A 26,983-nucleotide genomic window follows, 5' to 3' on the forward strand; every position below is an offset into this window, starting at 1 on the left:
CAATTAACTAATCCAAAACATGCAGTTTTGGAGATGATTCGCCATATGCGTTCTAACCGCTACCTTTAGAGCATAATGAGTTGAAAATATAAAAATACATATACAGGAAGAGGCAACAACTATAAAGAAAATATACCAGAAAGTTTCCCTTCACCTGCTGCTGTGAGACCGGAGCAGGAGGTGTTAACACCGGCCGCGGCTGAGCCAGTCACCCCAGGCTGCTTTACATAAAGGAGGGTGGCCGAAAGCCCGCGGAGAGGCGCACACACGGGCCGGAGGGCATCATGTCTTCTCCCAACATTACCTCCAGCACCCTGGCGTCCAAGAGGAAGACGAAAAAGAAGCAGTTTGTGCAGCAGAAGGTGGAGGTTTTCCGCGCTAGTGACCCGGTGCTGAGCGTCCTGATGTGGGGAGTCAATCACACGGTAAGCGTGAGTGCGTGCACGCACACCATTATATTTTTTGTATTAAAAAGGTGCATAACCCTAATAAGGCTCTAATAAGAATGAACCAAAACCAGCCAAATTAAAACAGACAAATAGAAGTAGTCCTCTTCTTTTTACTGTCCAAAATAATATTATTTTCTTAATTTTTATTTTTATTTTTTACTGGAGTACATTTTGTCTGTACATTTGACATTTGGAGACATTTTTTATTTTCCTTTGACAGTGTAAACCTCCCAGTGTGTGTGCGTGCGGGTGTGAATTGATCTTTCTCTCACCCATTGATCATGTGCAGATTAATGACCTGAGCCAGGTGCCTGTACCTGTCATGCTGCTGCCAGATGATTTCAAAGCCAGCACCAAGATCAAAGTGAACAACCACCTCTTCAACAAGTAAGCGCTCCTCTCCTCTGTGTGCCGGTTCACAGAGACCTCCATTCTGCTTTTCCTGTGATTTTCACACATTTCTCTGGCTCCTATGATCCGTCTTCCTGCATGTGCTTATCAGTACTGGCAGACCCTTTCAGAGAGCGATTACCAGCCTAACAATAGTCTGAAATCCTCCAGATTTACAGCCATTACTTGTTATAAAATCAGGCAAAACTAAAGAAAAAAGTTTTTTAATGTTTGCATTACCAGCAGATTGTATTTAAAGATTAAAAAGATTCTCTCATCAGGAAAAGCCAGTGATAGAGAAAGAAATTTACTTAGTTCCAAAATAATCATTTATGAGGAGTGAGCTTTGTGTTCTAGTGTAAGGCTCCATCTCTATATGGACGGAATCACCAAAACTTGAGTGGCTTTAAAAAATCCTTTAATCCATTGAGGAATTCAGGTCATAAAAAGACTTATAAAGAGGCGCCAAGAAGAATTAGCTTCAAGTCAATGTGCTGTTGCTATGGTGAACTGTTATTTATTTATTTTGATAAGAAAGAGAGAAGGAGGATGAACGATGCTCCTGTCAGGACGGAAGATCAGACGTGACCTGGCAGCTCGATTAATCACACAATTCCTCATCACACACCCTCGCTGTCAAAATTTGTGAGGGAAACGTGACGTTAAACTTGATGAGAAGATGGGAAATTCAACAAAATACCTTTGTTCCTCAGAGAGAATCTTCCGGGACAGTTCAAATTTAAGGAGTACTGCCCCCAGGTGTTCAGGAACCTGCGAGAGAGATTTGGAATCGAAGACCAGGATTACCAGGTACGACGAATATCCCACCAGCACCACCCACAAATCACAATTTAGCCTGTTTGTGGAAAAACAGAAAAACCTTCATCCAGGCCTTGGACATTTTGCAGACAAGTTCACCCCGGTCAACATTTGCATTCATTTGTGGGACATTTGCATTCACCAGGCATCTTTATTCACTCTACCGAGGACATATTTGCATAGCAAAACTTTGATGCATCTGAGAGCGCACACATAAAAAGAACATTTCGCTCCGACAACAGAAGTAATGCCTTTTAAAATGAGATTTAGAGTCTCTGGGTGGATGTATTTCTGCAGCTGGAGGTGCTCTTGTCATATTCTCACCAACAGGTTTCTCTAGCACGCAGTCCTCCCATCAAAAATGAAGACGGGGTGTGTGTGGGGCTGCTGATGACGTCATACGATCGCACGTTGGTGGGGAAAGAAATCTCCAGTGAGGAGGTGGAGGAAATGCACAACATCCTGTCTGAGTATCACCAGGTAAGACTGGGGAAAATCATTGAGGAATCAAAACACTTGATCCACGAAGGTCTCTTTTTTTTGTAATAGTCTGAAAGATAACCCTGGTTGCTATAGAAACATCTGTCATTCGCGTTTGCCGTTTCAGCTCTGCACTGGATTGAGGTGCATTTATATTTCATTCGTGACTTATTACAAATAGATGTAACATAAAATATCCAGAAAATACACGCGTGTCTCTTCATTGCTCTTCCAGTGAATCAAGCCAACATTTTGAATACCAGAAGCTTGAAATTATGACTTTAAAACACCTTTAACTGCACAATGAAACAGCAGCATTTTATTGAATGGAGATCATTTTTAAAAGATGGTTACGACACCGTACAAAACCTACGAAACCACTTTATAAGGCTGAAATGAATGACGGAACATAAATAGTAATTCATGTTTAAAAGCTGCCAAAAATTAAACTGAGGTGTATGAACCCAATGTCAGAAAAACCTGTGACAGTCAAATATACTGCTGGGATAGCCAAAACCTTCGTGGACACACACATCTCAAAAGATAAAACCACATAAATGAAAAAAGGAACAAGAGGTAAAGTCCAGGATGTCATCTGCCTTATGGATGAATAGAGATCTTTACTCATTTGTTTCCATATATATCCATTTCTGATGTATTCTTATTGAAAGTTCATCAACATGCATTTTCTTTTGTACTGCATTGACAAAATTTGAAGTGGAGCTGGCAACATTTCTTTGACCCTGTGTTGTCTTCCAGCACATTGTCACCTGCCATGGCAACACGCTCCTCCCTCAGTTTCTGGGCATGTACAGAGTGACCGTGGAGAACGAGGACACCTACCTGTTAGTTATGAGGAACGTGTTCAGCCACAGACTGCACATCCACAGGAAGTATGACCTTAAGGTAAATCCTGTGTGAATCAAGCAGGAGTGGCTGTGGGGGGTTGGAAGGACTGATAACATAGTGTTCTCTTCAGCTTTATTGCTCATTAACTGAAGCAAAGCTAAAGAAAATTCTGACTTTATGAAGATCATTTTGGCATGAAGATTTAATAACTCAGAGTTTTTCTTCTTTTGTGCTCATTTTTTTCTCTTCAGGGGTCCCTGGTGTCTCGTGAAGCAAGCTTTAAAGAGAAGGTGAGCTAAACTTAAAATATTTTACCCCCAAACTCCTGTTAGCCTCTAGTTTCTGTAGCTCTACTTGTTTGTTTTTTCAATACGAGGGTAAATGAATGTTGCTGAATGTTGCGGCCCATGCATCCATGAAAATAAATTTTACTGCTCACTGTTTCCATGACTTCACTGAATTCTTTTCACAGACAAAACACACCGGGATTCTGTAGCTGGTCCCCTCTTTTGTAATGAACAAAAGTAGGTTGCTGGCAATGTAGGAGCACTCAGAACACACGTGAGGAAACCACCCCCTATACCCGCTAGTGCCCTCAATATCCGCCTTTGTGGGGATGTCTGAATGTCATGTGAGAATCAATGCAACACATATAGTGCACTCAATGGATGCTATAATATAATATAATGGTCAACCGATGCTTCCTAACCAAGCAATATATCCCATCATCATTTGTGGTCGCATGTGAGATACTGGAGACAACGCTAATTAAATAATTAATACAATGACATATATGAGCAACCAGTGAGCCAGTGAGCAGTTTCATATTTATTCCTTTCGTAGAAAAAATAAAATCATTTGACCGACAATCTGTATTGTATGAGTGTCCCAAAGCAGAATTTTAGTTTTTCAGTGAGTGAACCAAGTAGTTCACTCAAGCCAGCTTTCTATGTCATGAGTAGGGAAGCAGTGTGACACAGCCATGGGCTCCCTCTGGGTTTAGCGCCACATCCTCAGTAAATCTGTGTCGTGTGCAGGAACAGCTTGCTGTTCCCATGTTGCTTTTACAAGGTCAAGGCCCAAACTGTTCTGTACGGACCTATTGTTATTTGTGAAATTCATTAATTTAGTTTGACTGAACTTTATTTCAGCTTGACTGGGTGCCTCCTGAGACCCAGGCAACTGGCTCTCGAGTCTCCCTTACGAACTTTGTTCTTGTTCTCAAAACGTCAAGAAAATGAAAAAGCATCTTTTTTCTTTTTCAGTATTTTACAGCCTTAAGCGATACAGCTAGGGTTAAGGATAAAAGGGGTTAAAATGGTAAAATTTTGAGTGGGAATAAACTTTTACAAAATGAGTTATTTTTCAAGGATGTTAAGATGGCGAATGTCACTCTCAGAGCAATCATGTAAGGTTATAAGCTTTGTGAGGCATGAGGGCAATTCCAAAGAAAATACACAATTGATACATTTGTATTAACACTAACAAATCAGTTATTTGATGAATACCTCAAAAAGGGCCATTCATAGGAAGTTTTCCAAAGGACACGGTACACTTCTGAAAGGAACTAGTAGCGCACATGTAGCACATTAATGCTAAACAATACTGCAGCAAGAGGGGAAAACAGAAAAGATGGAGGCAAGAAAAAGCCTAAAACCCAAGGCCAATTACTACAAATGTGAGTGTAGTTGGTACATAAGAGAATACTTTTCATCATTAAACAGAAAACTCTCACATCATTAATGAGGAAATGCACCAAGAATGATCGCTCTTTTTGAAGGTGAAGGAGCTCCCAACGTTTAAAGACGTGGACTTCCGGAATAACATGCAGAAGGTGTACGTGAGTGAGGAGGAGAAGGAGAAGATCCTGGATAAACTTGGCAGAGATATCGAGGTAAGGAAGCTGGGAGGATGTTGTCTTTATTTAGCCATTCGTGCATGTCTTGTTTTTAGAATTTGTTTTCATTCAGTTTTTGGTTCGGATGAGGATCATGGACTACAGCCTGCTGCTGGGTATCCATGACATAGAACGGGCTGAGAGAGAGGAAGAGGAGGATGAGATGGAGTCAACCTCTGAGGAAGAGGAAGAAGAGGGGGATGAAAATGATCTACCTCCTCTGCTGGGCTCTAGCTCACCAGAGGGTATCAGTGGCTACCTGAACTCCTTCAAAGCCATGGGTCCTGGCGAGTTTGACCCATACCTGGATGTGTATGCTGTTCAGAGTGTTGTTGGTGAGTCCCGACAGACATTTCAGGTCTGGTGATTGAAGTAGAACACCTCTAATCTTTTCATTTGATGCTAGGCTGCAGCAATCATACCACTTACCAAATGCTCTGAATTGATGTAGGTGCGCCCAGAAGGGAGGTTTATTTCCTGGGCCTGATTGATGTGTTGATGCAGTACGACACCAAGAAGAAAGCCGCTCATGCCGCCAAAGCTGTCAAACATGGGGTGAGAGAACAGCAGCCGCAAAGCGTTTGTCAGATCTTTATCATCGGGAGAGGTTTTAGGATGTCTAATCGTCGGTTTCTGTGTGTTGCAGGCGGGATCCGAAATCTCAGTCCACCCAGATCAGTATGCAAAGCGTTTCCTGGAGTTCATCAGTAAGATCTTTGCCTAGTTTAGGCAGCCTGAACACATTTCTCAGCTAGAGAACTGCAGCATCTTCCTCGCTGGAAATAAATAGATAAATAAATTGAACTAGATTTGCTTCTTTGCTCAGCACATCACTATTTCAACGCATCTATTTAATCTATTTCAACGCTCACGAAGAACCGACTTCTGTAGCCTCCCTTGGTTTCATGCTCTGATCTACATTTTCAGCCCAGCTTTCTTGTGGCGTCATGCTTCCGTCACAGTGTAACCACGTGTCCATTAGCTCGCCCCACTTTCCGCACGTCCAGTTCGTTGACGTCGTCGTTATATATGGGACGAGGGGTTAAAAATACTGTCCGGTGAGACGCACCTCTCCACCCGGAGAACCCAAAGCATCCACTGTGTTTAAACGCTGCGATATTTCGGTGTCAGCAGTTGGATTTCCCAGTTACTCTATTGTGATATCTGAAAGAAAAATGTCTCCAAGTTTTCAACCTAGAAATACTGTATATAGGTCAAAGCCAGTGGAGAACTGGTTTGATCCAGACGGTCTAGAGTTGAGCCGAGCCTTTTACACAATTCCTGCATAATAAACTGTTTTTCCTCATTTAATTTCTGTTGTTGATTTATGACACAGTTGAAAAACTGAACTCAAAGGGTTCTGCATGGAATCCATCCGGAGGAAAAAAAAAGACACAACTCACGGTATTTTAGGCAATAGCCACAGTGTTGATAATGAATGTTCTATGAATTAATGCCTGAGTTAAAAAAGAACAAATACAAATAATACAAATGGCGATATGCTTATACATCACACAGCAGCCTCTCTAGACGGACACAAAATACATACAGTACTGCAGGAGCAGGAAAAATTCCTCTGCCTCATGTTGGTTTTCAGCTAAACACAATCAAAGCGGTTTCATACAACCTTCCCCACATTTCAATATCACAGCTATAATAGGTAAATAAAGCAATGTCGGTGGAAATCTCAGCATTGTGGAAACATATTAGTCTTTGAAATCATGAACTCTGAGCAGTTTTTTTTGTTTTTTTTAAATACATTCAATCCAAAAGTCAAGGCGTTGTCTGTATGACACAAGCTGTGGTTTTCACCTCACATGCCGCAACACCGGCGTAGCACAGAAAACGCACTCTGTGATGTTAACAGATATGCATTTCAGTGGTATACACAGACCCGACTGTACAAATCATACAATAACTATCTTTAAAATTATGCACTTTTTAAATGTATAGAATGATAATATGTTTTTAGGTATGGATTTCTCTACAGTTATTATTTTTTTAAGAACAGCCTCTTTTATAGCCACTATAAAGTGTTTTTTTAAATTATTTTACACAACATTATTTATGTACTGAAAGAACATAACACGGTATGATATGCACTCTGAATTTAAATTGTGAGGGGGGGGAGAAGATCATACGTGGGACTTCAAACAGCAGAGTCTTCGCTTCAACAAATCCTTAGTATCTGTTCCTAACTGCAGGTTATAGAATATTGGCTGCATGACAGATTTGAATCGAACCAGCTGTTAGACAGCGCCACGCATTCCTAGAAACCTGTAATGTTCTTTCATTTAACAGCGGAATCTGTAAAATCTCTCGTTTTTTCTCTTTTTTTTGGTTAAATCACACAAGCAGAAGTCTCAGGAAGTGCAACATCTGTCCTGCTGGTTCCATCTGGCGGTTGCAAACCTACAGGCCCAAGTTGGGGTATAGACACGAACAAGTGCTGGGCCACCGTTTATTCAAATTACGACACCGCTCTTCTGGAAGTGCTGTAAGTCAAGCTGGGGCTGCCGCTCTTGTGCGAGAGCTTCAGCGTGGTGGAGACCGGCCGGCCGGATGGCGCGGGCCCTGTGAAACAGAGCGCGGTGGCTGGCTCGTTGGGGCATCCGTGCTGGAGCAAGACGTCAACACATTCCTGACTCCCTGCGCAGCGAGCCAGAGCCAGCGCCGTCTGCCCCTGAGTGTCCCGATATCGAACATCACAGCCATACTGCAAAAACAGGTTTTAAAAGGAATAGATTAGAGGTTTTATTGCACAATGAATCGAATACAACTGGCTTTGTGTAAGTGCCTCTTAAAATTATTGATCCTCCTGTAAGGGTATGCTGAGTCATCTGGTGTAACACTGTGTTAACCATCTTTGTCTTCTCCTTAATATGTTCTCTTGAAGAGGATTGGAGTAGCGCATTTACCAATAATGACTAGTCAACTTTTCTTTCATGAGTTCTCAAACTGCTGGCCTGCGGACTGGATACTGCCCATCAGTGGGTTTTATGTGGCCTCCTGTGGACATCGACTTAAATGTCCACATGTGAGTTTTGAGTTGATTGATGATTATCAGACAACAACCTAAAGGGGAAACCAAGCATTCAAAGAACTGTGCATGAGAGCATGAGGGATGCAAACCAGATCCACAGCTCATCAAAGGGCTCTCTGAGCACTTTTTCCCCCAAGCACTCAACATAGACGTAGTAGTAGAAGTAGAAGCATTGCAATGGGACTGTAAAAACACATTTAATGGAGGCCACTTTCTGAAAGAATGCATGCTAGATGTTGTGAAATATCTCTCAAAAAGACAAGCTTCACTGCAGCAGCATCCACCTTTCACCCAACACAGTTCCAGAACAGATTAGCGAGCAGCTGAGTCAGTATGAGGTTTTGAGATGTCTGGCTTGAGCTAATTAATAATGTACAATGAACCAACCAATATTTTCAAACATTTGAATGCTTTTAAAAGGGATATTCGTTGTGGCCTTTCAGTGTTCAATCGTGTGCTTGTGTTGATGCTGAATATTTCACATACCCACAGGAGAAGCTGTGTCATCACCACATCACCCTGCTGACAGGCAGCGTGCAGGGCAGAGCCCGGGAGTCTCAGCGCTAAGAGCGACCTGGAGGAGAGGGCCAGGCTGAGAGGGCCATTAATGTCCTCTTTAGTGCAGTGAGCCAAAAGGAGCAACAGCTTTGGGAGGTTGTGCTCGATCACTGCCAAGAGGAGACGCCCGGACAGCGTGATATCAGGGCCCTCACCAGGAGTAGGAGGAGGCAGTGGTGCAACAAAGAGTTTTTGCTCATATTTGGCCCTGATCCACGACTCCCGTTCTTCCCTGGAGAAGTAAAATGTGGAGAAAATTCTGAAAATTCAGCAACAGGTAGCGGACCTCATGCATCCTGTCGACTCATACAAGTTGCTGAATGTGTTTTACCGTGTAGCATCAGGGGCTGGCTTACGGCGGCCCAAAGTGCGGCCCTCCCATATGCTGTTTACCAGGTGGTTGCCGATGGCACTTAAAACCAGCGTGAGCTCTCGAGGCAGATCATCAAGGTCCAGGGAGCGAACGCGTGATAGGTGGGTCCCCAAGTTTCTGTGGATGCCCGAACACTCGATGCATATGAGAGCGCCGAGGTTCAGACTCGCCCAGGTTGGATCTGTAAGGAGAATTTAAACAATTAAGTTTTGGTGTGTGTCTGTGTGTGTGTTCTCGCACATGTTACATAGTGAGGACCACAATAATCACCTGCACAATGAGGACATTTTTGATTTGGACCTCATGACTTTAAGGGGATGTTTAAGGGTTGAAACTTGATTTTAATGTTATGGGTTGAATTAGGTAAGTAGCCTCCTAGCAAATGTGCTAAATCTTCAGTATGCCAGAAATATTTTCCTATAGATTTATTAAGGGTCACTCTTGTTCAATGAAAAAAAGTGTGGTAATGTCGCTTGGTGGGGATGAGCAATATGGTTACAGTGAGATGCAAAGACAAATGTAACCGATATGAACATGCGGGAGAAAAGTGATATGTTGTAACTAACTCGGAGCACTGCAGTCGACACAGAAGTTGTTGCCTTTTGCGTTGCGGATGGCCTGCAGAGCCAATGCTTCACTCTGGCTGTTCCTGCGAGTCTGTGGGAAACGCGTGTTATTAATATAAGAAACCTAACCCCTCTTTGAAATCAGCGCTGCTAAATTTTGTAATTACACAATCAAAATTGTTCCAGCAGAGCTCCAGTGGTGGAATATCATTATTATTATGACATTTAAAAATGCCTTAAGACACTTGGTGCAAAAAGACTAAAATAATTCTGCTCAGAAATAAAAGCTTGGCACTATCAGGCCTGCCTCCAGTTCCTTAGATGTTGTGCTTTTTGTAATGGTAAATTTAATTAGGTTTTTTGATGGGCTTAAATCTTTCATTTAACTGGCTTAAATTAAAAAGCCAGCTTCAAATATGAGGAAAAAAATGTTATCCTCAATGTACAAATAAATGGCATAAAAATATAACTAAAGGTGGATAGCAACAGCTCTAAATTTGGATTGCATAGCGTTAAATAGTACCTCTGTTTCCAAAAATAACTTAATGAAAGTGGAGGAGTTTGTACAGGAGAAACATTCAATTTAAAACCAAACACAGAAATATTGGTGTAAAAGAAAAACACACATGAATCTAAGGAATTTCCTCAGATTTACATCTACGCATTGTAATTGTAGTTTCTTACCTTGTTTTTGCTGCTCTCACACAGCTGCAGACTGGCCAGGATCTGGCTCTCAATGGCCTGGACCCAAGAGTCCCGCTCGTCGGCGCTCTGTGCTTCAAAGTGCCAAGTCTGGCCAGTGCTCGACACGATAAGGAATTCAAAGTTATCCTCATCTGAACAACATACACAGAAAACACCCGGATAAAACAACATTATTCAGCTTATAAATGAGGTAACACAAAGGTGGGAAGTTGGACAGTTTTAGTCAAATAATTAAGCTAGAGAATTCCAGTAAATTATACATAAAGAAAGTATTCACAGAAAATCCTTTAAGAATCAATTACCTGTCTTGCTTACGTTTCTTAGACTACCAAAGCTTTTAATCTTCCACATTTTGCGTTTGGCTGTGCGAGGGGGGGGGGGAAGAAAGAAAATCATGATAGAATGTGACAGATTTTATTGAATAATTCATATCCAACAGTTTCTTGCTAAATAGTAAATATAAACCATGTTTACCATCTGCTTGGCCACTGGCTGCGTCCCCTTTCTGGTTCATGCTCTTCTTCCTGCGATGCTTCTTCCTGTCCGTCAGCGGGGAGGAGGAACCTACATCTTTGGTGGAGGAGGAGCTGGACACACCCTCAACTGCAGAGTCTGGCGACATGAATGCCGACAGACACCAAATTAGTGTCCCAAGATACATTTTTTAGAGATTTATAGACTTTGAAAGTTTCTTAACTCACCAACACTCTGAGCATGGTTAGACAGTGTTGAGGCACATCGCTGCACACCTCGGTTATTCCTCAGGAAGACTGGACCACCAAGTCCTTCCATCTCCTCCACTTGCAGAATGCTGCTGGCACTTACTGGGACTAAACATTTCCAAGATTGTTGGACAATTTTTTGCTTAAGTAAACAACTTAAAATGCAAATATATATCTTTACCTAGGCTGACTCCTTCAGGTGTTTGTGCATCCTTCATCCTCCCATTGAGCCCAACTAGAAGGCCGCTGGGTGGTACAGCGCGAGGTGGACGTTTTCCCGGCACCTTCACTGTCACCCGCAGCAGATCCATCTCCTTCCCGGGGACGTTCAGCATGTAGTCCTGCCAAGCCAAACAGCAGCTGTCACCATCGAGCCTGAGCCGTGACTGGCGTTCCGAGGGGCTTTTTTGTTTACACACTGACTCACATTAACACTTGCGTGATAGGAGAGAATGCCATCGTTGGAGAGAGTCACATATTTCTTCTTCCACTCTTTGTTGAGCGAGCTCCCGCTGCGTTTCAGCAAGATGCCCTGAAGGAGGTGATAAAAACCCAAGAGTGATATTTAATGGAAAAATTCTCATCCCTCTTCTCAGGATTCCAGCAACACGAGGCTGCCAAAACACAGCATCTGTCCTTCTTCAGGTGCCATCGGGTCAGTATGGAATGTCACACTCCATCACGCCACGTGGCCACGCAGCCTTCACACTTCAACCTGAGCGGGCCGCTGCTGGGGCCATGTCCTCTACAGAGGGTCACAAGCTACAACATGTCTCTGTGTGAATGCGTGTCCTACCTGTTTGATGGGAATGGAGCGTCCACTGCCCAGGTCTCCTTTAAAATCTGCACTCCTTCTGTTTGAGTCACTTCCTCTCCGGCCCTACACAGACAAGTACAGGTGCATCAGTTTACCTTAAGGGTGGCAGCGTGCTTCATCACAAAGACACTAGAAGCTTTTAGAAAAGGGGATAATGTCTGTGCTGAACTGTATCGATATCGTCGCTGCTTTGGTCATCTTGAGTTCTCAGATTAATGGGTGCTGGGAATCCGTCCGACCTGTTGATTACTGGAATATTACTCAGCTTCCTCGATTACCAGCATTTGTGTCGATCATTTTCAGCCACTTTTCAAGCACAATGCACTGTTCTGAGATTTCAGATTCAACGGAAGGCCACACTGGTTGTCCAGTAATATTTTTTCAAACCTTATTACAAAACATGGGAATTGCTTGAGCAGACAGCAAGTGCCCGATTAGTTAAAAGAGAGAGGGAGAACGAGAGATGACAAGCGAATACCGCAAATCGAGGGGTCCGTCTCCGGGTGGCACTACGGACCGATCCGGGCGTGGCCTGTTTTTCCTGTTTTTCCCCTTTACTGGTCCTATTAATGTCTTTATGGCTGATTACAGGTGTGGAGGGAAGCGAGGAAGAGTAATCACTGCTCTGACCACCGTTGCTGGCCTACCGAGGAAGAAAAAAAGAGTCCATTTAAAAAGAAAAATAAGAACATTAGCAAGATGACGGCCGTAACGGCCCTACCTGCCCTGGGAAAACACCAGAGACTGGGGTAGAGCCTCCTGAATGGGTGGGAGAGTTTGGCAGAGATTTACAGGAAGCCAGCAGAGCAGCTTGCTTCTTAGCCATTATAATCTTCTGAGCAGCTGTGGAGTAAAGTAAATACAAAACAGTCAACATTCCTGAAGCATTTGCAGCATCCTTCCTAGGAGAATTGTTGCCATAATGACACATACCGTCATTGAAGACTCTGTTCACGTTGAGGCCATACGTGGCGCAGGTTTCGTAGTACGTGCAGCGACGCACATCTGAGCACAGCTGCCTGGCTCGGGCATCATCAATTACCCTGGGGTTGGTGCTGCTGATCTTATCTAGACACACAATCAAATTCAGCAAAGCTGTGCATTTTTGAACATTAACCAGTCCTAACCGCATATGTGTCTGACCCTGAGTGCCGACCACAACGAAGGGTATCTCAGAGATGGGCCGGTGTGCGGCGAGCTGGTGGTAGATTTTGTAAACTTCCTGGAAGCTGGCCTCATTTTCCAAACTGAAAACCAAGATGACAGCATCCACCCAAGTGGCAAACTGGAGAGACGAGGAGGAGAGGAGCTGTCACAATGCAAGAGGAGCAGGTGGAACAAGAGGCCTAAGTGACATCATTAGGTCTTCCAACTGACCTGAGCTCCTGGGAGTTCTGTCTCCTCTCTGATTATCAGCAGGTGACTCTGTCCGTCAAGCAGAACGTCCTTGAAATACTGGCGCCCTGCAAATACACAACCATTATTATAAACCTTTTCCCCCTGCGGATAAATGCATCCCAGCGTGCACACGGCGTTTCAGAGCCAAAGGAAAAGACACCGACCCTCAGTATTCTCCACCTGCAAGTAACTTCCTGTTAAATGGCGGTGTACCAGAGCCGATTTTCCGCTGCACCGACCTCCCAAAACACCCTGAATGGAAGGACATAAGGAGAGAAAAAAATATGATTAAACCCTATATTTGCAGCGTTTAACGGTATTGGCTGTGTTCTTACCAGGTGCAGCTCTTGGATAGGCTGGCTCATGGTCCATTCTTGGTTGCTGGTGCAAACAACTGAGGACAAAGTAACAATTAAAAGAGAATGGAATGGGATTCATTCATGAGAAATGTTCCAATTCTGTGCTTACCATATTTATTTCAGCTACTGTACGTCGTGCTAAGCTAGTCTGTCTGCTAAACTATTGGTTTATTTATTTGACTTTTTCTATTTGGCCTCCCTGTGAGTGCAGGGGTGGCAGCTTCCAGGCACTGATCCAGTCAAGTTTACAAACCTACAAGTCTGCACGAGTTAAAAGTTTCATATATCTTTAACCCTCCCTGGCATTAAGAGACACTCCACAGCTTCTGGCTTTAATTTTTTAGGACTCATTTAGAAAATAATGCTTTTATTACTTGTGTATGTGTTTACTACTCAATCTTATGTGAGCAAAAAGTTGAGTAAAATGAGAAGCGTGACCAGCCTGTGTGGGTTTATTATGAGTCATTGTAGCAAGTATATCTTATATTTGGCAATGATCTTCTAAAATTAGCCTTTTGTGGATTTGCATAACTGTGTCGTGTTGAGAGAAGACAAAGAAGTTCACTGCTGTCGCGCAAATGAAACGTTTCCTGATCACCATGATGCCTTTGATGATGTGTCTTACAATAAATTCCTGCCGAGACTGTTTTTTATACACTGAAAGTCTTTCTGAGGTTTCAAGCTGTTCTGAGCTGAAACATCGCAAAAGGTGCCAGTTAGAGTAGAAATTCACTGGAACACACACACACACACACACACACACACACACACACACACACACACACACACACACACGGTGTACAGCTATCTTTGGTTATTGGTTATTTATGTCATATTTGCGGCTTGAACCAATACCTAACTCCAATACCAATCTTAAAATAATCTCAGTGTGTGTTTCACCCTTAATTTAAGTCTTCACCCAAAGACCAATAATAACCTCCCACAAACAGCCTGAAGCACACGTACACGTGCACACGCTCGCTGCTCTGAAGGACACCTGCAGATAAGCAGCTGAATACAAAGACAAATGGCCCACACTGACACTTAAACTACCCTTGATAACACAGATATGTGTGAACACACACAAAAAACAAGCACACAAGTACACACACAGACACACGCAAAGCCGTTACGGCACATCGTGTTTGGGCGGAGCCACAACAATGGCCGCCACCATGGGGAGACACTCATCTCTGGGCAACCCCCGCCACCCCCAACGCTGCCCTCCATCAACCGCGTCACACCGCACACCAAATAGCATCTCTCATGGCTTGCTGTTGCCATGGCAACTCCATTTTCCAGAAGTCTCCAGTCTGTGTCTCCTACAATAAATGGTCTCATGGATACAGGGATGAGACGTATCCACCTGATTATACATGAACACGTTCACACACACGGTGATGATGTTGTAAAAATGTTCTCTGCTGTTTTGCAGTAAATATACATGTATATGTATAAATGCACATGTACAGGCCAAGAGCAGTGATTATCTTTGAGAGCACAAATGAGGTATGGCATGGATGGATGAATAGGGTCCAGTTATAGGCTGATTAACTCTATGCACAGAGCAGGAAGTGGCAGGATCCCGCTCCCCTCTGATGAACACAGCTCTGTGTATCCACAACCTTAATTATTCATGTCCCACTTACTACAGACGCATTATTCTGAGCTTACTCCAAAAACACAGGTGATATTGTGTTGAACACGTCTATGAAGATGAATCCGTCTTTAATGCCGCACTAATAAAGTTCACAATTCGACTTTGGTTCTGATTTGTAGCAAATTCTGGCCATTATTCCTTCCTGTTAGGCTTTCAGGGGATGATTTATCACGTTTTTTTGATGGAACCTTCAGGCAATGAAGAGGCATCTGTCAGTTAAGCTGGTGATGCTTCATCGTCTGATTTTCATCTGTGTCGAGGCAACAAAATAAACCAAAGATGATCCAGAAAGTGTCCTCAAAACTATGCTAATAAGCTTCTTCTTCTGAAAAAAAATGGTTTGGATTTTTCCTTTTTACTGAAAAACATAATAAATGTGTTGATAGGTAGATTTTATTCTCTCATTAGATAATCGGGGTTACAGATCATGGCTATAGCCATGTTGATCTATAAATGAAAGACAAACACTCATAAATACAGTTTGATATTTCAGGTCTGCATTTAAATTAGACCGAATGGAAACCGAGCAATTAATACTTTTAAACTTAATAATGAAATATCAGGGTTAAATAAATGAGTAATACTCAATATTTATTACTCTCTGGACTGAGGTCAAAGATCGACGGCCACAAGTTAAATATGAATAAGTCTTAATGACTGTTTCCAATGGGAAAGTTTTGGTCTTTTTTTACCTTACAGTAATTCTTATTTTCTCTCTGAAGGCCTTACCCTCCTCCTCACTTGAGCCCCTCTCTGCAGCCGTACAGACCGAGCTCGCGGTGCTGACCGCAGGCGCAGCCGTGCTTTTGGTGAAAATGCCGCTAATGAACTTCAGCATCTTCCGGTCACGAGGGGGAGCCCGCTGGATGGTTCCGTCCTGGGCCTCCTTCCCCTTTTTTAGGTCCTCTGGGGCCGAATGTAGGTCGCTGCTGTCCAAGGTGCGACCTGTTTCTTTCCGTTGAGGAGGTGCGGGGTAAGAAACAGAGGCTTTAAATCTCTCCCCCTGAGGGCTCTCCCTGGTCATCACGCCTGAGAATCCTCCACTGGCGGGGGGAATCGGACGAATCAGCGTGCCCCTACCATCGCTATCAGCCCAGGATGCCCTGTAGGGACCCAGAGTCGTAGCTGCCATTGATGGGGAATGGTCCCCGATGCGGTTGTCTCTGCGGTCTAAAGTCTTGGTGGACTGATACAGGCTCGCGCTGGCCTCTCTGAGGTCCCTCCAGCCCGCAGAGTTTCCACCTGAATGTGATCTCATGGGGACTTCTGGACGCTGGGCCACCTGTGGCAGGATGGGAAAAGGAAGGCTGCAGCGTGAACGGCTGTTCTGGTCCGCTCCATTCTCCCCCTTCAGGAACAGCACTGGGGGCTCCCTGTAGAGCTCTGTCTTGGGGCGAAGGCTCTCCGAACGTGACCCTTCCCGCCGCACCGTTCCCTCGGAGGTGGTCCTGCCGTAAACTTTGATCATCTGTCGAATGGGCGGCTGTACAAAAGAAGCGTCTTTGCTTTTCCCAGCTGGAACGTCGTCTTTTGGAGGCCCGCGAGAGTCCAACCTCTCGGGCGTCTGCCAGCTCTTGACAGGACTTCCATGTCTGACCTGCAACTTCTCCGCTTCTTCCTCTCCCTCCACCGGTGTGCTTCTTCTCTTCACCTCCTGTGTGTGTTCAGACCTTTCCTCCTTTTCGGCGGCATCGTTCACCTCTTTCTCCTCTTTCTTCTCCTCCTGCTTTGGGGTCCCTTCCCCCTGGGGAAGAGCCTCCTCTTGGTTCCCGGCTACATCCTCTGAAACGGGCTCAACCTTGACCAGCGTGAGAGAGATGAGGTAGGTGTTGCGTCTCTGTGGGTTGCCTGCCTTGCTCATTGGGACAGGAGACTTCAGCACGGTGTCCCCTGAACTTTGGCCTTAAGTCCTCAAGCTCTCAGCCATAGCAACCAGGACAAGACTGAGGAAGAAGAGTGAGAAGATCTGAGATTAAAGACAGGCACTTGATCTTCTGTATTAGCTTCTAGCTCACATTAGGCCTCGTGCACAATGTGTTTAAAACAGGAAATCCCTGGTTTTTGTAGTTTAGGCTAACAGGTCAAACAAGTCTAGACTCTTTAATCCACTTCTCCTCCTCACTTGATGCTGCTACTGCTGCTCTTCATGGCTGATCATTCATAATATCTCCTTTCCTCTCTCAAACCTGTTCATTTGCTACCAATCTGACATGCAGACACGCAGCACACAAGACATCCCTGTTCGTTATATCACTGCGATAACTTCAGACGGGAATTATGCAACAGTCTTGAAAATTCAATTGATCCTTCTCTTTCACTCCACTGGGCTCAAAATGCATGTCGAAAGAACGCCGACGTACTACAGAGTTTTGATCGAGCCGTACCTTCATTTTCTGAGAACATCCATCACACCGTTCCTTGTGCGTTTGATTTATTGGAGAATTTTCATCACCGTCGGACTCTAATTCGGATCAAACAGCCATACCAAACAAGGCTGGGAGCAAAGGAAAGGAAAGGGGGAGGAAAAGAGAATCCGGTCTGAGGGGGAGAAGAGGTGAGCGCGAGAGAACAATGTGTAAAAATGAAAAGAAAGAAAAAAACATCCAGAGGAAAATCATTCACATGTCACGAAGCGTCTGGCAACTGGAGCCTCCATTCGACAATGTCATGCATACAATTATGTCTGCACAGCGTGAGGGTCACCGGGAGATGCTGGAAAACATCTGTTGTTGTCTCCTCCAGAATTCTACATCAACCCCCCCAAAAAATGATAGTATCCAGATAAACGCGACCCAAGTGAGGCATCCGTGTGCTCCTTTCTCCCCCTGGAGAACAGCTCCTCTCCTTCACGGCATCCTCTCCTCAGAGTGCCTCATCCAATTAGCAAGTCAATAATATGTGTCTGTAAGGCAGAGGAAGCCCACCAGTTCACCACCACAGCCCCTCCTCCTTTTTTTGCTCCCCCCTCCCCACCCCTCTGTCTCTTCTGGCTGCAACAGAGCCTTGCAGTCCCCCCCTTCCCCCCCACAGCCCCGTTAGCCCACCGTTAGCCTGCTGCACACAGCCAGCATGCAGCTCCAGCTGACAGGATGTGGATGAGAGGCTCGCAGCGAGGCGGTGGCGATGGCGACGGCGGCCGACCCTGCCCACGCTCGTCCGATTTTCATCTGTGTCGAGGCAACAAAAGAGGCAGGAGGCAGAGGGAGAACGCCAGAGCTCAGCTCCTGCCAGTGCATCTGCTCCGTCTCCGGCTCTTTATCTTCCCTCTCCTTCTCCAACGCAATTTACGAGCCGCTCCCGCTCTCCCCGCCTGCCTCTCCATCCATCCTTCCTGATAAAGTGAGTCCGACGCAGGAACAAAAAGAAAAAAAAGGATTCCAGTTGGGTGTCACACACTTTAAACCAGAACAATAACCTGTAGCCCTCCTGAACTGCTGCCATGACTTCCCTGGTTTTTTCCCCTTTTCCCGTCCATTCCCACCATTTGGGATTTTAAAAAAGATTAAAATTTAACTCGGTCTATCTGCTGCTATTTAAGGGTCAAATCGCCCCCTGGTGGTCGGTTGCAGTAAAAGAACAAACCCCTCCTGTTTCCATCATTTGAGCTCAAGCAAATCTAAAACCTACAGTAAAGAATGAAATCAAACACAATTAGGAATGAACTAATTTGAGGAAATAAAACTCTGGTGCAACATGCAATCGTATCCAAAAGATTTCATTTTTAGACCAGGTCAAAGGTCATGAAAATAATTGAACAACCAGGCAGGAGCTAAAAATGACTCCTTGTTATTAAACCCAACCTGTGCTCTGCACAGGAAGTGGGACTCTGCAAAGGTAAAGTGACAAAACCGCTCTGGGAGTCCGGGTGATGCAGTGGGACCGAAAATAGGAGGAGATAAAATAGGTTTTATGGAAATTAAACGACTTGGAGGTCCGAGCCTGCCCTCCTTCTCGTCATGGTTGAAAATCATCAAAATTCAAAGTGCTTTTAATCCTAACCCCGGCCCCCCATAAAAGAATCAATATTAGAAGCCATCAAAGCACAACGACCACTCTCCAAACAGATTAGAACTGTAAATCTTATAAGAGGAGTCATGAGAACGAGGATGGCTGTTGGTTATAAAGCATCAGGCAGCTACTGGGTGATGAAATGTTGCTTATTTTATGATTTTTATTGACGTTGCTGACATTAATTCCCTGCTTGTGTGCTAAAAAATTGTCTTCTCTAGTTATTGTGAAAAGAGCCAGTGGGGGTTACACGATCGTGGATAAAATGACTGACGTTCTGCATCTGTGACCTTTGATGGTGCTTTGATGGACCATAACGAGCGTTGGACTGGTCCAGATTTTAGGGTTTCGATGTTTTACATCAGTAACTCATTTTCTTTAGCTGTTTAGGAAGCGGCGACAGCTGTTCCCGATATCCTGATCGGTTTCATCGTCATGGCAACGACTTTACTTGTTTTAGGTGAGCTGTAGAGGCCTGACAGCCAGTCAAAGAAAGTCACCGGCAACACTCGTCGGGGTTCAGAGATTTTAACTGTTCTTTGCGATAAACAGAACTCGGTGTTCAGCGTGACAGAACTCACAGAAAGACGACGATCATTTGCATCGTGTTCCACATAGTAACAAGTCACTCAGAAAAGCAAACCAACATCCCTCCAATTTAAACATCCACATCTGCCGACTATAGAAGCGCACTGCTACAAAACACACACACACACACACACATACACACAGGGTCTACTGTCAAGTAATTAAAGAAGTTAAATAATGTCTTTGGGGTTTTAACAATACATTCTACACATTTTAACGTGACATTATTACGCTATAAGGGGAAATCACGTCACGTTTGCATTGTTTCCAGATAAACTAGCCCACTGGCCTGGGTTCCAGTGAGGTGGCACAATGTGGATTCCCTTCGTTTACCAGAACTTTACCTTGTTTGAATGTGAAACTAGGCTGGCTTATCTTGAAATAACGTAAAAGCTTTTTATCCACAAAAATGTGATAAAAATACATCTTCCAATAACGCAATGTTACGTTTTAACATGAAAAATATAGCGGAAACAAAAAGGCCTATTTTTGTTAGAACATTAACTTTTAAGTTAAATGTGTTTATGCAATACTATGTCCTTGTGTGTGTGTGTGTGTGTGTGTGTGGCAGCGATACCCTTCCGTAAAAGAGTTTACTTGCTCAGTGATAACGAAGGGAGGCAGTAGCTTCCATTTTAATGTGCTAGTATAGGTTATAGTTGTTTTTTTTTTCACGCATTTCAGCTCACTTATGTTTATAGCTTTAAACATTTGAAAAACGTAATGTGATTAAATCATGTGTTTTCAGCACTGATCATCAGATTTCAAGAAAAAAAAAAAAAACACCAAAATAAAATCCCCTTACATCTCACAGGACACAGCACATCGCACAGCTGTTTTTGTTCTTTAGGTCTGGATAAATATGAACACAAACACAGAAAAATCACTGATGCATTCATAATCAGGAGGCGTGGCTTCTGTCAGCTTGCAGGAGAAATGGGCGCATCTTTCCGCCGGGAACGCTGTGCGGGAATAACAACGGCAACATTTCAAAAGCAGGATTCTATTCCTGGATCCCTGTTGATGCAGACAATCAAACACCCAAAAACTAAAAGGCTGCTACCTCTGAAGACACACTGACATCATCGACTGGGACATTTACAGGGTGGACACTAACACGCCTCAGGTTCGGACCTCGCTCCGGTGTGTGTAACAAGGGAACATCAAAGAGGAACTCCCCCTCGGTCGGGTCAAGTCTAAACCTCTCTGCACCTTTTACGGTTCTGCATCATTTCAGTCAGTGTTCCCTAGTTCTGAAAGTACGGGTGTTCTAGAGCCTTCAGGGCAGAGATTCTCTTGGTGGGGTCAAAGGTCAGCATTTTCTGCAGGAGACAGAGCAAAGAGGTATTACTTCCTTTGTGTCCAACCGGAAAACGACTCATCATTGATAATGGCTCGGTTCATTTCATGTTACGCACCAACAACAGTTGAGCTCCTGACTCGTTGATCTCTGGAACAAAGTCAGTTATTGGGCTCGGCGAGGCGGAAGGGAAGTTTTTTCTTGACAGCGTAACATTGGTTGGCCACTCCTCCTCTGAAGGCAAGCCAATGACCCTGAAATTTAAAAGAAAGAACGACAGAGATTTAGCATTTCATCTCTCAGCATCTGCAGAAAAAAACAAATGCGACGAAGCCTATCGAGACTCACTTGATGATCTTCCCAAGTTGGTCCACTTCAGATTCTCCACAGAACAGAGGTCTGACAGACACAATCATTGCGACAAATCAGAAGAATGGAGCGGGATTTGTTTCATTTTCGTCAAAACAGCGAATTATTCGAATAAAATGATGGCTCTATACAAATAAAGCCATGTGCATTACCCAATCTCCACCACTAGGAGGAGCCACTGTCCATTTAGAGGAGGAACTCGGAACTATAAACACACCTGGGGTTTGTTTTTTCCTGTTATTGTTTACCGAGCTTATTTTTTAAGGTGTATTTTTTCCTGTAAAATAAATGTAACATTCCCATTATAGTGTTGAAATAGAAAATGTGTATGCCAAAAAGAGCATACATACCTACATAATAACTGACACCAACATTAATTAATATTGCTCAGATAACTGACCTGGAAACTATGACACTGATCCGGAAATTACATATTTAATTTTAGCACTTAAAGTAGCGGTAATATTAAAAACAACTCCAGTTGCTGTCTGCTGAAAAAGCTGTGGCTTCACGTTTGATCTTGGCCGTATGGATAAGGATTCTGTCAATATTTAACTAAATTCACAATCTTTTCTTTAGTGCCCAAGTAACTTTGATGCAAACGGTCCAACAGACATACACGGCTGTGGATTACGCATGTGACTTTTTTAAATGTCTCACTTTGGAACTCTGAGATCCAAGGTTGACGAGGAACTAGAACCGACATTATTAAAACAGGCCTCCACCTCACAGAGGGACATTCGGGATATGTCATCAAAGTTAATTAATTTGATTACCAGCTGACGCCTACCGTCGCTCTTACATCGAAAACTTAATGAGATTATAATTAGAATAAAAGCACCCGTTCTGATGACTCACTTGCGCCTGAACATCTCGGCAAAGATGCAGCCGGTGCTCCAAATATCTACAGGTGTGGCGTAACTGGACTGCAGCAGGACCTCCGGTGGTCTGTACCACAAAGTCACCACCTGGAAAACAAAACAGGCCGGAGTCAAAACCTGGAAGCAACAAACATGGTTTATTGAAAACAAAAACTGTTACTTTGCAGATATAAGGACGTCCTGATGGACCGTAGGATGGCCTAACTTGTGCTTGGTTCGCAGATGTTGAAGAACCGGTTAAAGATTGCCTGCTAAAATGCTAGCAGGGCAATGAGTGCTAACACTAGTGCTAAAACCAACTTACCCAGAACCACAGAGATCGTCTTCCCAATAGACATGTTAGCCTGAGGTATGGATCGAGGGTTCTCCCTTAATGAAAGTCAATTTAAACTTTCAGTGAGATAACTGAGCTCTAGCTGTTCTTCGACATTAAGCTAAATGGTTTCACCTTCAGGTTTTCCATACGGCACAGAAGACAGAAAATGAGGACAAGGATATGGACGGGGGGGGGGTTGGGTTTTCCACTGGAGACAAACGTCCAGCTGCTGTATGTTCATCTTATTGTACGTGCTGAACGGCATGTTTGAGTGTGCTAGCTAAATGTGCTGGCAGTAGTCATTACGCTAAAGGGATATAGGATGCTGGTAAATGTAATAGTTATAACATTATATAGATAACTGCGATCATATATAGGTCACATGAACCAATGCTGTGAATAAGCCAACAACTGCAGGACGCATGACCGGCGCGAACATGTAGAGTGGAGTCGGAATCCTTTAAAAAGCTTTTGAGATACATTCAGTTTGATCCATAATTTATCTGATCCACATATTAGATGTTGATTTTTGATTTGAATCATGAATGGAACTCAGCGTCTATGAATAAATGAATGTGTTTGCAAAGACAAATGTGTTTGCTAATCACAGGACTGATTGCTGTAAAGATAAATGTTACTTGAAGTTGCGGCGAAGCTCTTACCACCGGGGTGAGCGCCATGTGACAGCTGTAGATCCTGGCCAGGCCAAAGTCGGCCAGCTTCACTTGGCCCTGACTGGTCACCAGAATATTCTCTGGTTTCAGGTCTCGATGCATCACCCGATTAGAGTGAAGGAACGCGAGACCGCACAGCAACTGCCGCATCAGGTCCTACAAAACATGTTTTTATTTGGATTTGAACTCAACCTCTCAAAAACAGAAAGCTTGTCTCCATTAAAAAGTTTCAGATGGTTCTCACTTTAATACGACCAGGGGGTAATCCAGGGGCGGGGGCTTTCTCTAGATACGTCTTCAGGTCCTGGTCCACGTGCTCAAAAACCAGGGTGACTTTGGTTTCCTGTTCTGACCTCTGGGTGGCACACACATCCATGAGCCTGCCACGTGAAATGACATTGGAGGCTTTTGTGAGAGGCGTTCGAACCGACAACTCAAAACAAAACCGGTAAACGGTCTCACCGAACCACATTCGGGTGGTCGAACTGCTCCAGCCTGCGCAACAGAGCCACTTCTCTGACCGTGGAGACCGGGAGGCCATTTTGATCTGTTTGAACGCGCACGCTCTTCAGCGCCACAAACTTCCCGCTTTCCGTATCTCGAGCTTTATAAACCGTCCCGTAAGCGCCGCCTCCGATCTCTGCCACTGGCTCGTACTGGACACTGGTGCCGTGGGCCATTTTCATAGCCAAGCAGACTGGAAAAGAACCAGACAAAACAAATGGAAGTTAAGAAAAAAGGGTTTAAGGCATCACTTTTTCTATGCAGGTGTATGTGCAGCCTGTTAGCATTGGCTGCTAAAGGCTACTAATTAGCATTAAAGTACGGGGGAATGGAACGTGGATCCCAACAGGATGACAAAAACATGCATTTCTATTGCAAACAGCATTGTGTTAATGAAAGTCTGAAAGTTTCAGTCCATGAGTCAGCATGCTTGGACTGAAACAACAACATCAACACCATCAATTAACGAGTCTGGACGACTTGCTGCAGAGGAAGCAGCACTTTTGGGCAGATTTTGTTGATAAAATATTTACAGCCTTTTGGCAGTGCATGAAAACTTCCCCAGAGCTTCTGATGAGCTCAGTGCAAACGCGGGCAGTACGATTACACATCTCATTCTGCATCGGCGACAGGCTGAAGCCCTGCCCGCAGTCCGGTGATAATAACACAACACAATGTAAAAGAATAGGACTTAAATATTCACATCGGCTCGCAAACCACAATTAGCAACGTGATCGACCTGAACTGCAGCTGACTCGGGGGAGGAGGTATTGCATTTTTCCTGTCAAAAGCACCACATTCTTCCTCTCACGCAGAGAAAGTTGAGTCACGCTGTGTCTGCAGACAAGAATCTGTCCAGATTCCAGCAGATCTGCAGCACACGCCAACTACTGTCAATATGAGTCTGGGCGAATCTGAGCAAATAACTAGTTTACTTTAGTGATGCAGTAACACAAAGCGCCAAAAGTCCAGCTTTTATTTCTTAATACTGCTAATGAACTGCTAATAAAACTTAAAAATAAACCTGCCATAATCATAATGCTAATATAACTAAAAAAAACCCTGTCGTAATCTTCTTATATGAATTTAAATGCTGACGGAAATGTTGTTAATGCTATTATACCGTGATTGCATTATGAGTCTGCAGATTTCCCCCATGTAGCTTGGCTCATAAACGTGGACTTTCAGAGTGAATCAGCCGCTGTGAAACCTGATACGGTAGGCAGATTGTACGGTAACGCGGCACAGCTACAAAGACATCAAAGAAATAGAGTCTAGAGAGGGAGTGCAGCTGAAGCTGCACATTTCCCGACGCAGCAAGGTCTGAATATCGGGCTAACGCATCGCTGCTGCTGATGCTGCTGCTGCTGTTACGCTGCAGTTTGATGTTCAATACTTTCTCTGTTGTTGTTTTTAAAGAAACACTGAGCAGCACCGATTCACAACAGGATGCTGCTGCTAACACCCCTGCTAACACCTCTGCTAACACCGGCGAAGCCAAAACAAACAGTTTAGATGATTACAGATGATCCACGCCTCTTGTTGGCTATAAATTTAACACGGCGACACCAATGAAAAGGAGCCTGCTGATAAACGTGACCAGGACACCGAATATTTAATTCAATGAGAACATTAAATTACTTAAACATTAAAGTTTAAGGCATCGTAATGGTATTATATGATAGATCCTCATTAGGAGCAGATATTTACCTCTATTGGACTACTCAATTTATGCTAGATTTCTGCAAAGCAAAGATTATTGCTCTACTTATGCACATCTGTAGGCATTTTAACAGCATTAATGATCCTTTATGTAGTAGTGGGGCAATATAGACGATACATTTGGAAGAAAAAGGACAGCACAGGTATTTCAGATCTTTTCTGTTACAACTATTGCTAAATATTAGTATAAATTGGCTGAGTCATCCCACAGCATTTAACCCAGCATTGTCATCATCCCAATTTCAGGCCATGGGATTAAAGCGGAAACTTCTCCTTCGTGCAGGCTGGTCTGTGTCTGCTCCACACAGGAAGGGCTCCGTCCCTTCATCAAAACAACTTCTGTTTTTCTTCAGTGACACATCAGATTTTGGATCATCACGTCAAGTTTCCACTGATGCCTCTCAGCCCCGAGGTCGTTAACCCAGCAGACTCCAATTGATCACAGGAGGGGCGCCTGTCTGTATCGATCACCAGTCGGTCTCATTCATTTTATCCACTTGATCAAGTCAATTTTTTACCCGAATAGTGAAGGCCATGTGGGCGGAGCAGAAGAAAAATAGGCCCTGACGGTGGAAATCCCTGCCCTTCGACACGTGGTGCTGCTTCCCTGATTAAAAAGACTCCTTTCTGGGAGGAAAAAAAAGTGAAGCGACCACACAGGGACTGGTTTTACTCACGACCACTTACGTGGCGGAAGGATAAAAACAGAAGCACAAAGTAGAGCCGGGAGCGGAGGAAACAGATCACCGACACACAAGTTCCACATCTGTGCAACGTAACATATATGCTCGCGGTGTGTGTCGTCGCGCGCGCGCACTCGGATAATCGCGTATACAATACGGATAATCACGGGTGGACGACTTGTTCTCACCTCGCCCGTGTGCTCTCCGCGGCAGGTAGGCTCACTACAGCTTCACGATGAGAACATGGTCACTAGGCTGCCACGTCTAACTCCACACAGAACCGGGTCACCGGTGACCGGAGCGGAGAGGGTGGGGGGGGGGTGCTGCCGGTCCGCAGGGGAGAAGCCGATTCAGCACGCGTGGTTTCAGCCTCTGCCGAGGGTTTTGTCTTCCAGCGTGAACTCTCTTCTTTTCGGGATTGTCGCTTCCTGTTGCGTCTAGCAGCAACTCCTGGAGAGGGCGGGGCTTAAAAAAAAAGTCTCCAGAGTATGTCTCGTGCACGGAGCTGCGTCGCGAGTTACAACCAGAGACGTGCTAATGTCGGGTTGTACAAATGTTGTCAATCAACTCAAACGTTTCATTAATAACATTAAACTATTAAAAATAATTCATTTAAATAAAAAAATAAACAGCCTGTTTCGAATCGCCTTGAACTGTTTTACACATGTTTTTTTTTCTTTGTGTTGTATTTTGTATTTTGGTTGTGGTTCAAAGTTACATAAGAAGGCAGAACGCTTTTCAATATAAGTAGAAAGGAAAATATATCATTCTTGGGATTAAATATTATTTAACAAGTAAAACACACGGATTTTTTCACAATAAAATACACGTCTTTCAAATAAAATCAGAAAAT

At 44.0% G+C, this 26,983-nt stretch overlaps 3 protein-coding genes across 4 annotated transcripts; 1 reads left to right on the top strand and 2 right to left on the bottom strand.

Moving 5' to 3' along the window:
* Positions 1-143: 143 nt before the first annotated feature.
* On the top strand, positions 144-6,195 carry LOC130524609 (phosphatidylinositol 5-phosphate 4-kinase type-2 gamma-like). The gene is made up of 10 exons (XM_057030885.1): positions 144-425; positions 739-836; positions 1,553-1,649; positions 1,989-2,138; positions 2,898-3,044; positions 3,239-3,277; positions 4,768-4,881; positions 4,958-5,219; positions 5,336-5,439; positions 5,531-6,195. The coding sequence occupies exons 1-10, from the start codon at positions 285-287 to the stop codon at positions 5,606-5,608; spliced, it is 1,230 nt and encodes a 409-aa protein (XP_056886865.1). The 5' UTR covers positions 144-284; the 3' UTR covers positions 5,609-6,195.
* A 94-nt stretch (positions 6,196-6,289) lies between these two features.
* On the bottom strand, positions 6,290-18,051 carry LOC130524602 (arf-GAP with GTPase, ANK repeat and PH domain-containing protein 1-like). 2 transcript variants are annotated; one of them, XM_057030877.1, is made up of 21 exons: positions 17,708-18,051; positions 17,470-17,579; positions 15,815-17,028; positions 13,402-13,460; positions 13,231-13,318; positions 13,046-13,131; positions 12,812-12,953; positions 12,602-12,736; positions 12,390-12,511; positions 12,147-12,311; positions 11,648-11,731; positions 11,279-11,383; positions 11,033-11,192; positions 10,831-10,959; positions 10,604-10,741; positions 10,432-10,491; positions 10,109-10,260; positions 9,425-9,515; positions 8,817-9,039; positions 8,414-8,717; positions 6,290-7,600 (listed from the first exon to the last, which is right to left on the bottom strand). In XM_057030877.1, exons 3-21 carry the CDS (start codon positions 16,944-16,946, stop codon positions 7,355-7,357), a joined length of 3,621 nt encoding a protein of 1,206 aa, XP_056886857.1. In that variant the 5' UTR covers positions 16,947-17,028; positions 17,470-17,579; positions 17,708-18,051; the 3' UTR covers positions 6,290-7,354. The 2 variants fall into 2 exon arrangements, with proteins under 2 accessions (XP_056886857.1, XP_056886856.1); XM_057030876.1 differs by having other exon boundaries at positions 17,470-18,051.
* A 1,554-nt stretch (positions 18,052-19,605) lies between these two features.
* On the bottom strand, positions 19,606-26,587 carry LOC130524612 (cyclin-dependent kinase 4-like). Its single transcript, XM_057030893.1, has 8 exons — positions 26,319-26,587; positions 23,684-23,918; positions 23,466-23,601; positions 23,210-23,377; positions 22,209-22,318; positions 21,330-21,380; positions 21,100-21,235; positions 19,606-21,003 (listed from the first exon to the last, which is right to left on the bottom strand). Exons 2-8 carry the CDS (start codon positions 23,905-23,907, stop codon positions 20,929-20,931), a joined length of 900 nt encoding a protein of 299 aa, XP_056886873.1. The 5' UTR covers positions 23,908-23,918; positions 26,319-26,587; the 3' UTR covers positions 19,606-20,928.
* Positions 26,588-26,983: the final 396 nt, after the last annotated feature.

This window comes from Takifugu flavidus, chromosome 4 (assembly GCF_003711565.1).
Source record: "Takifugu flavidus isolate HTHZ2018 chromosome 4, ASM371156v2, whole genome shotgun sequence".
Taxonomy (NCBI): Eukaryota; Metazoa; Chordata; class Actinopteri; order Tetraodontiformes; family Tetraodontidae; genus Takifugu; species Takifugu flavidus.

What these genes read in the sequence shown, in the direction of transcription:
- LOC130524609 (XM_057030885.1), top strand. Translation starts at nt 285, where the DNA reads ATGTCTTCTCCCAACATTACCTCCAGCACCCTGGCGTCCAAGAGGAAG. An exon ending in TCGAAGACCAGGATTACCAG is followed by an intron (nt 1,650 to 1,988) that starts GTACGACGAATA and finishes TCTCACCAACAG; the next exon opens with GTTTCTCTAGCACGCAGTCC. An exon ending in ACAGGAAGTATGACCTTAAG is followed by an intron (nt 3,045 to 3,238) that starts GTAAATCCTGTG and finishes TTTTCTCTTCAG; the next exon opens with GGGTCCCTGGTGTCTCGTGA.
- LOC130524602 (XM_057030877.1), bottom strand. Translation starts at nt 16,946, where the DNA reads ATGAGCAAGGCAGGCAACCCACAGAGACGCAACACCTACCTCATCTCT. An exon ending in CAGAACTCCCAGGAGCTCAG is followed by an intron (nt 12,954 to 13,045) that starts GTCAGTTGGAAG and finishes TCGTCTCTCCAG; the next exon opens with TTTGCCACTTGGGTGGATGC. An exon ending in GACGGACCCCTCGATTTGCG is followed by an intron (nt 11,732 to 12,146) that starts GTATTCGCTTGT and finishes TTGTCTGTGTAG; the next exon opens with GGCCGGAGAGGAAGTGACTC.
- LOC130524612 (XM_057030893.1), bottom strand. Translation starts at nt 23,907, where the DNA reads ATGAAAATGGCCCACGGCACCAGTGTCCAGTACGAGCCAGTGGCAGAG. An exon ending in GACCACCCGAATGTGGTTCG is followed by an intron (nt 23,602 to 23,683) that starts GTGAGACCGTTT and finishes TTCACGTGGCAG; the next exon opens with GCTCATGGATGTGTGTGCCA. An exon ending in GCCGAGATGTTCAGGCGCAA is followed by an intron (nt 21,381 to 22,208) that starts GTGAGTCATCAG and finishes TGTGTCTGTCAG; the next exon opens with ACCTCTGTTCTGTGGAGAAT.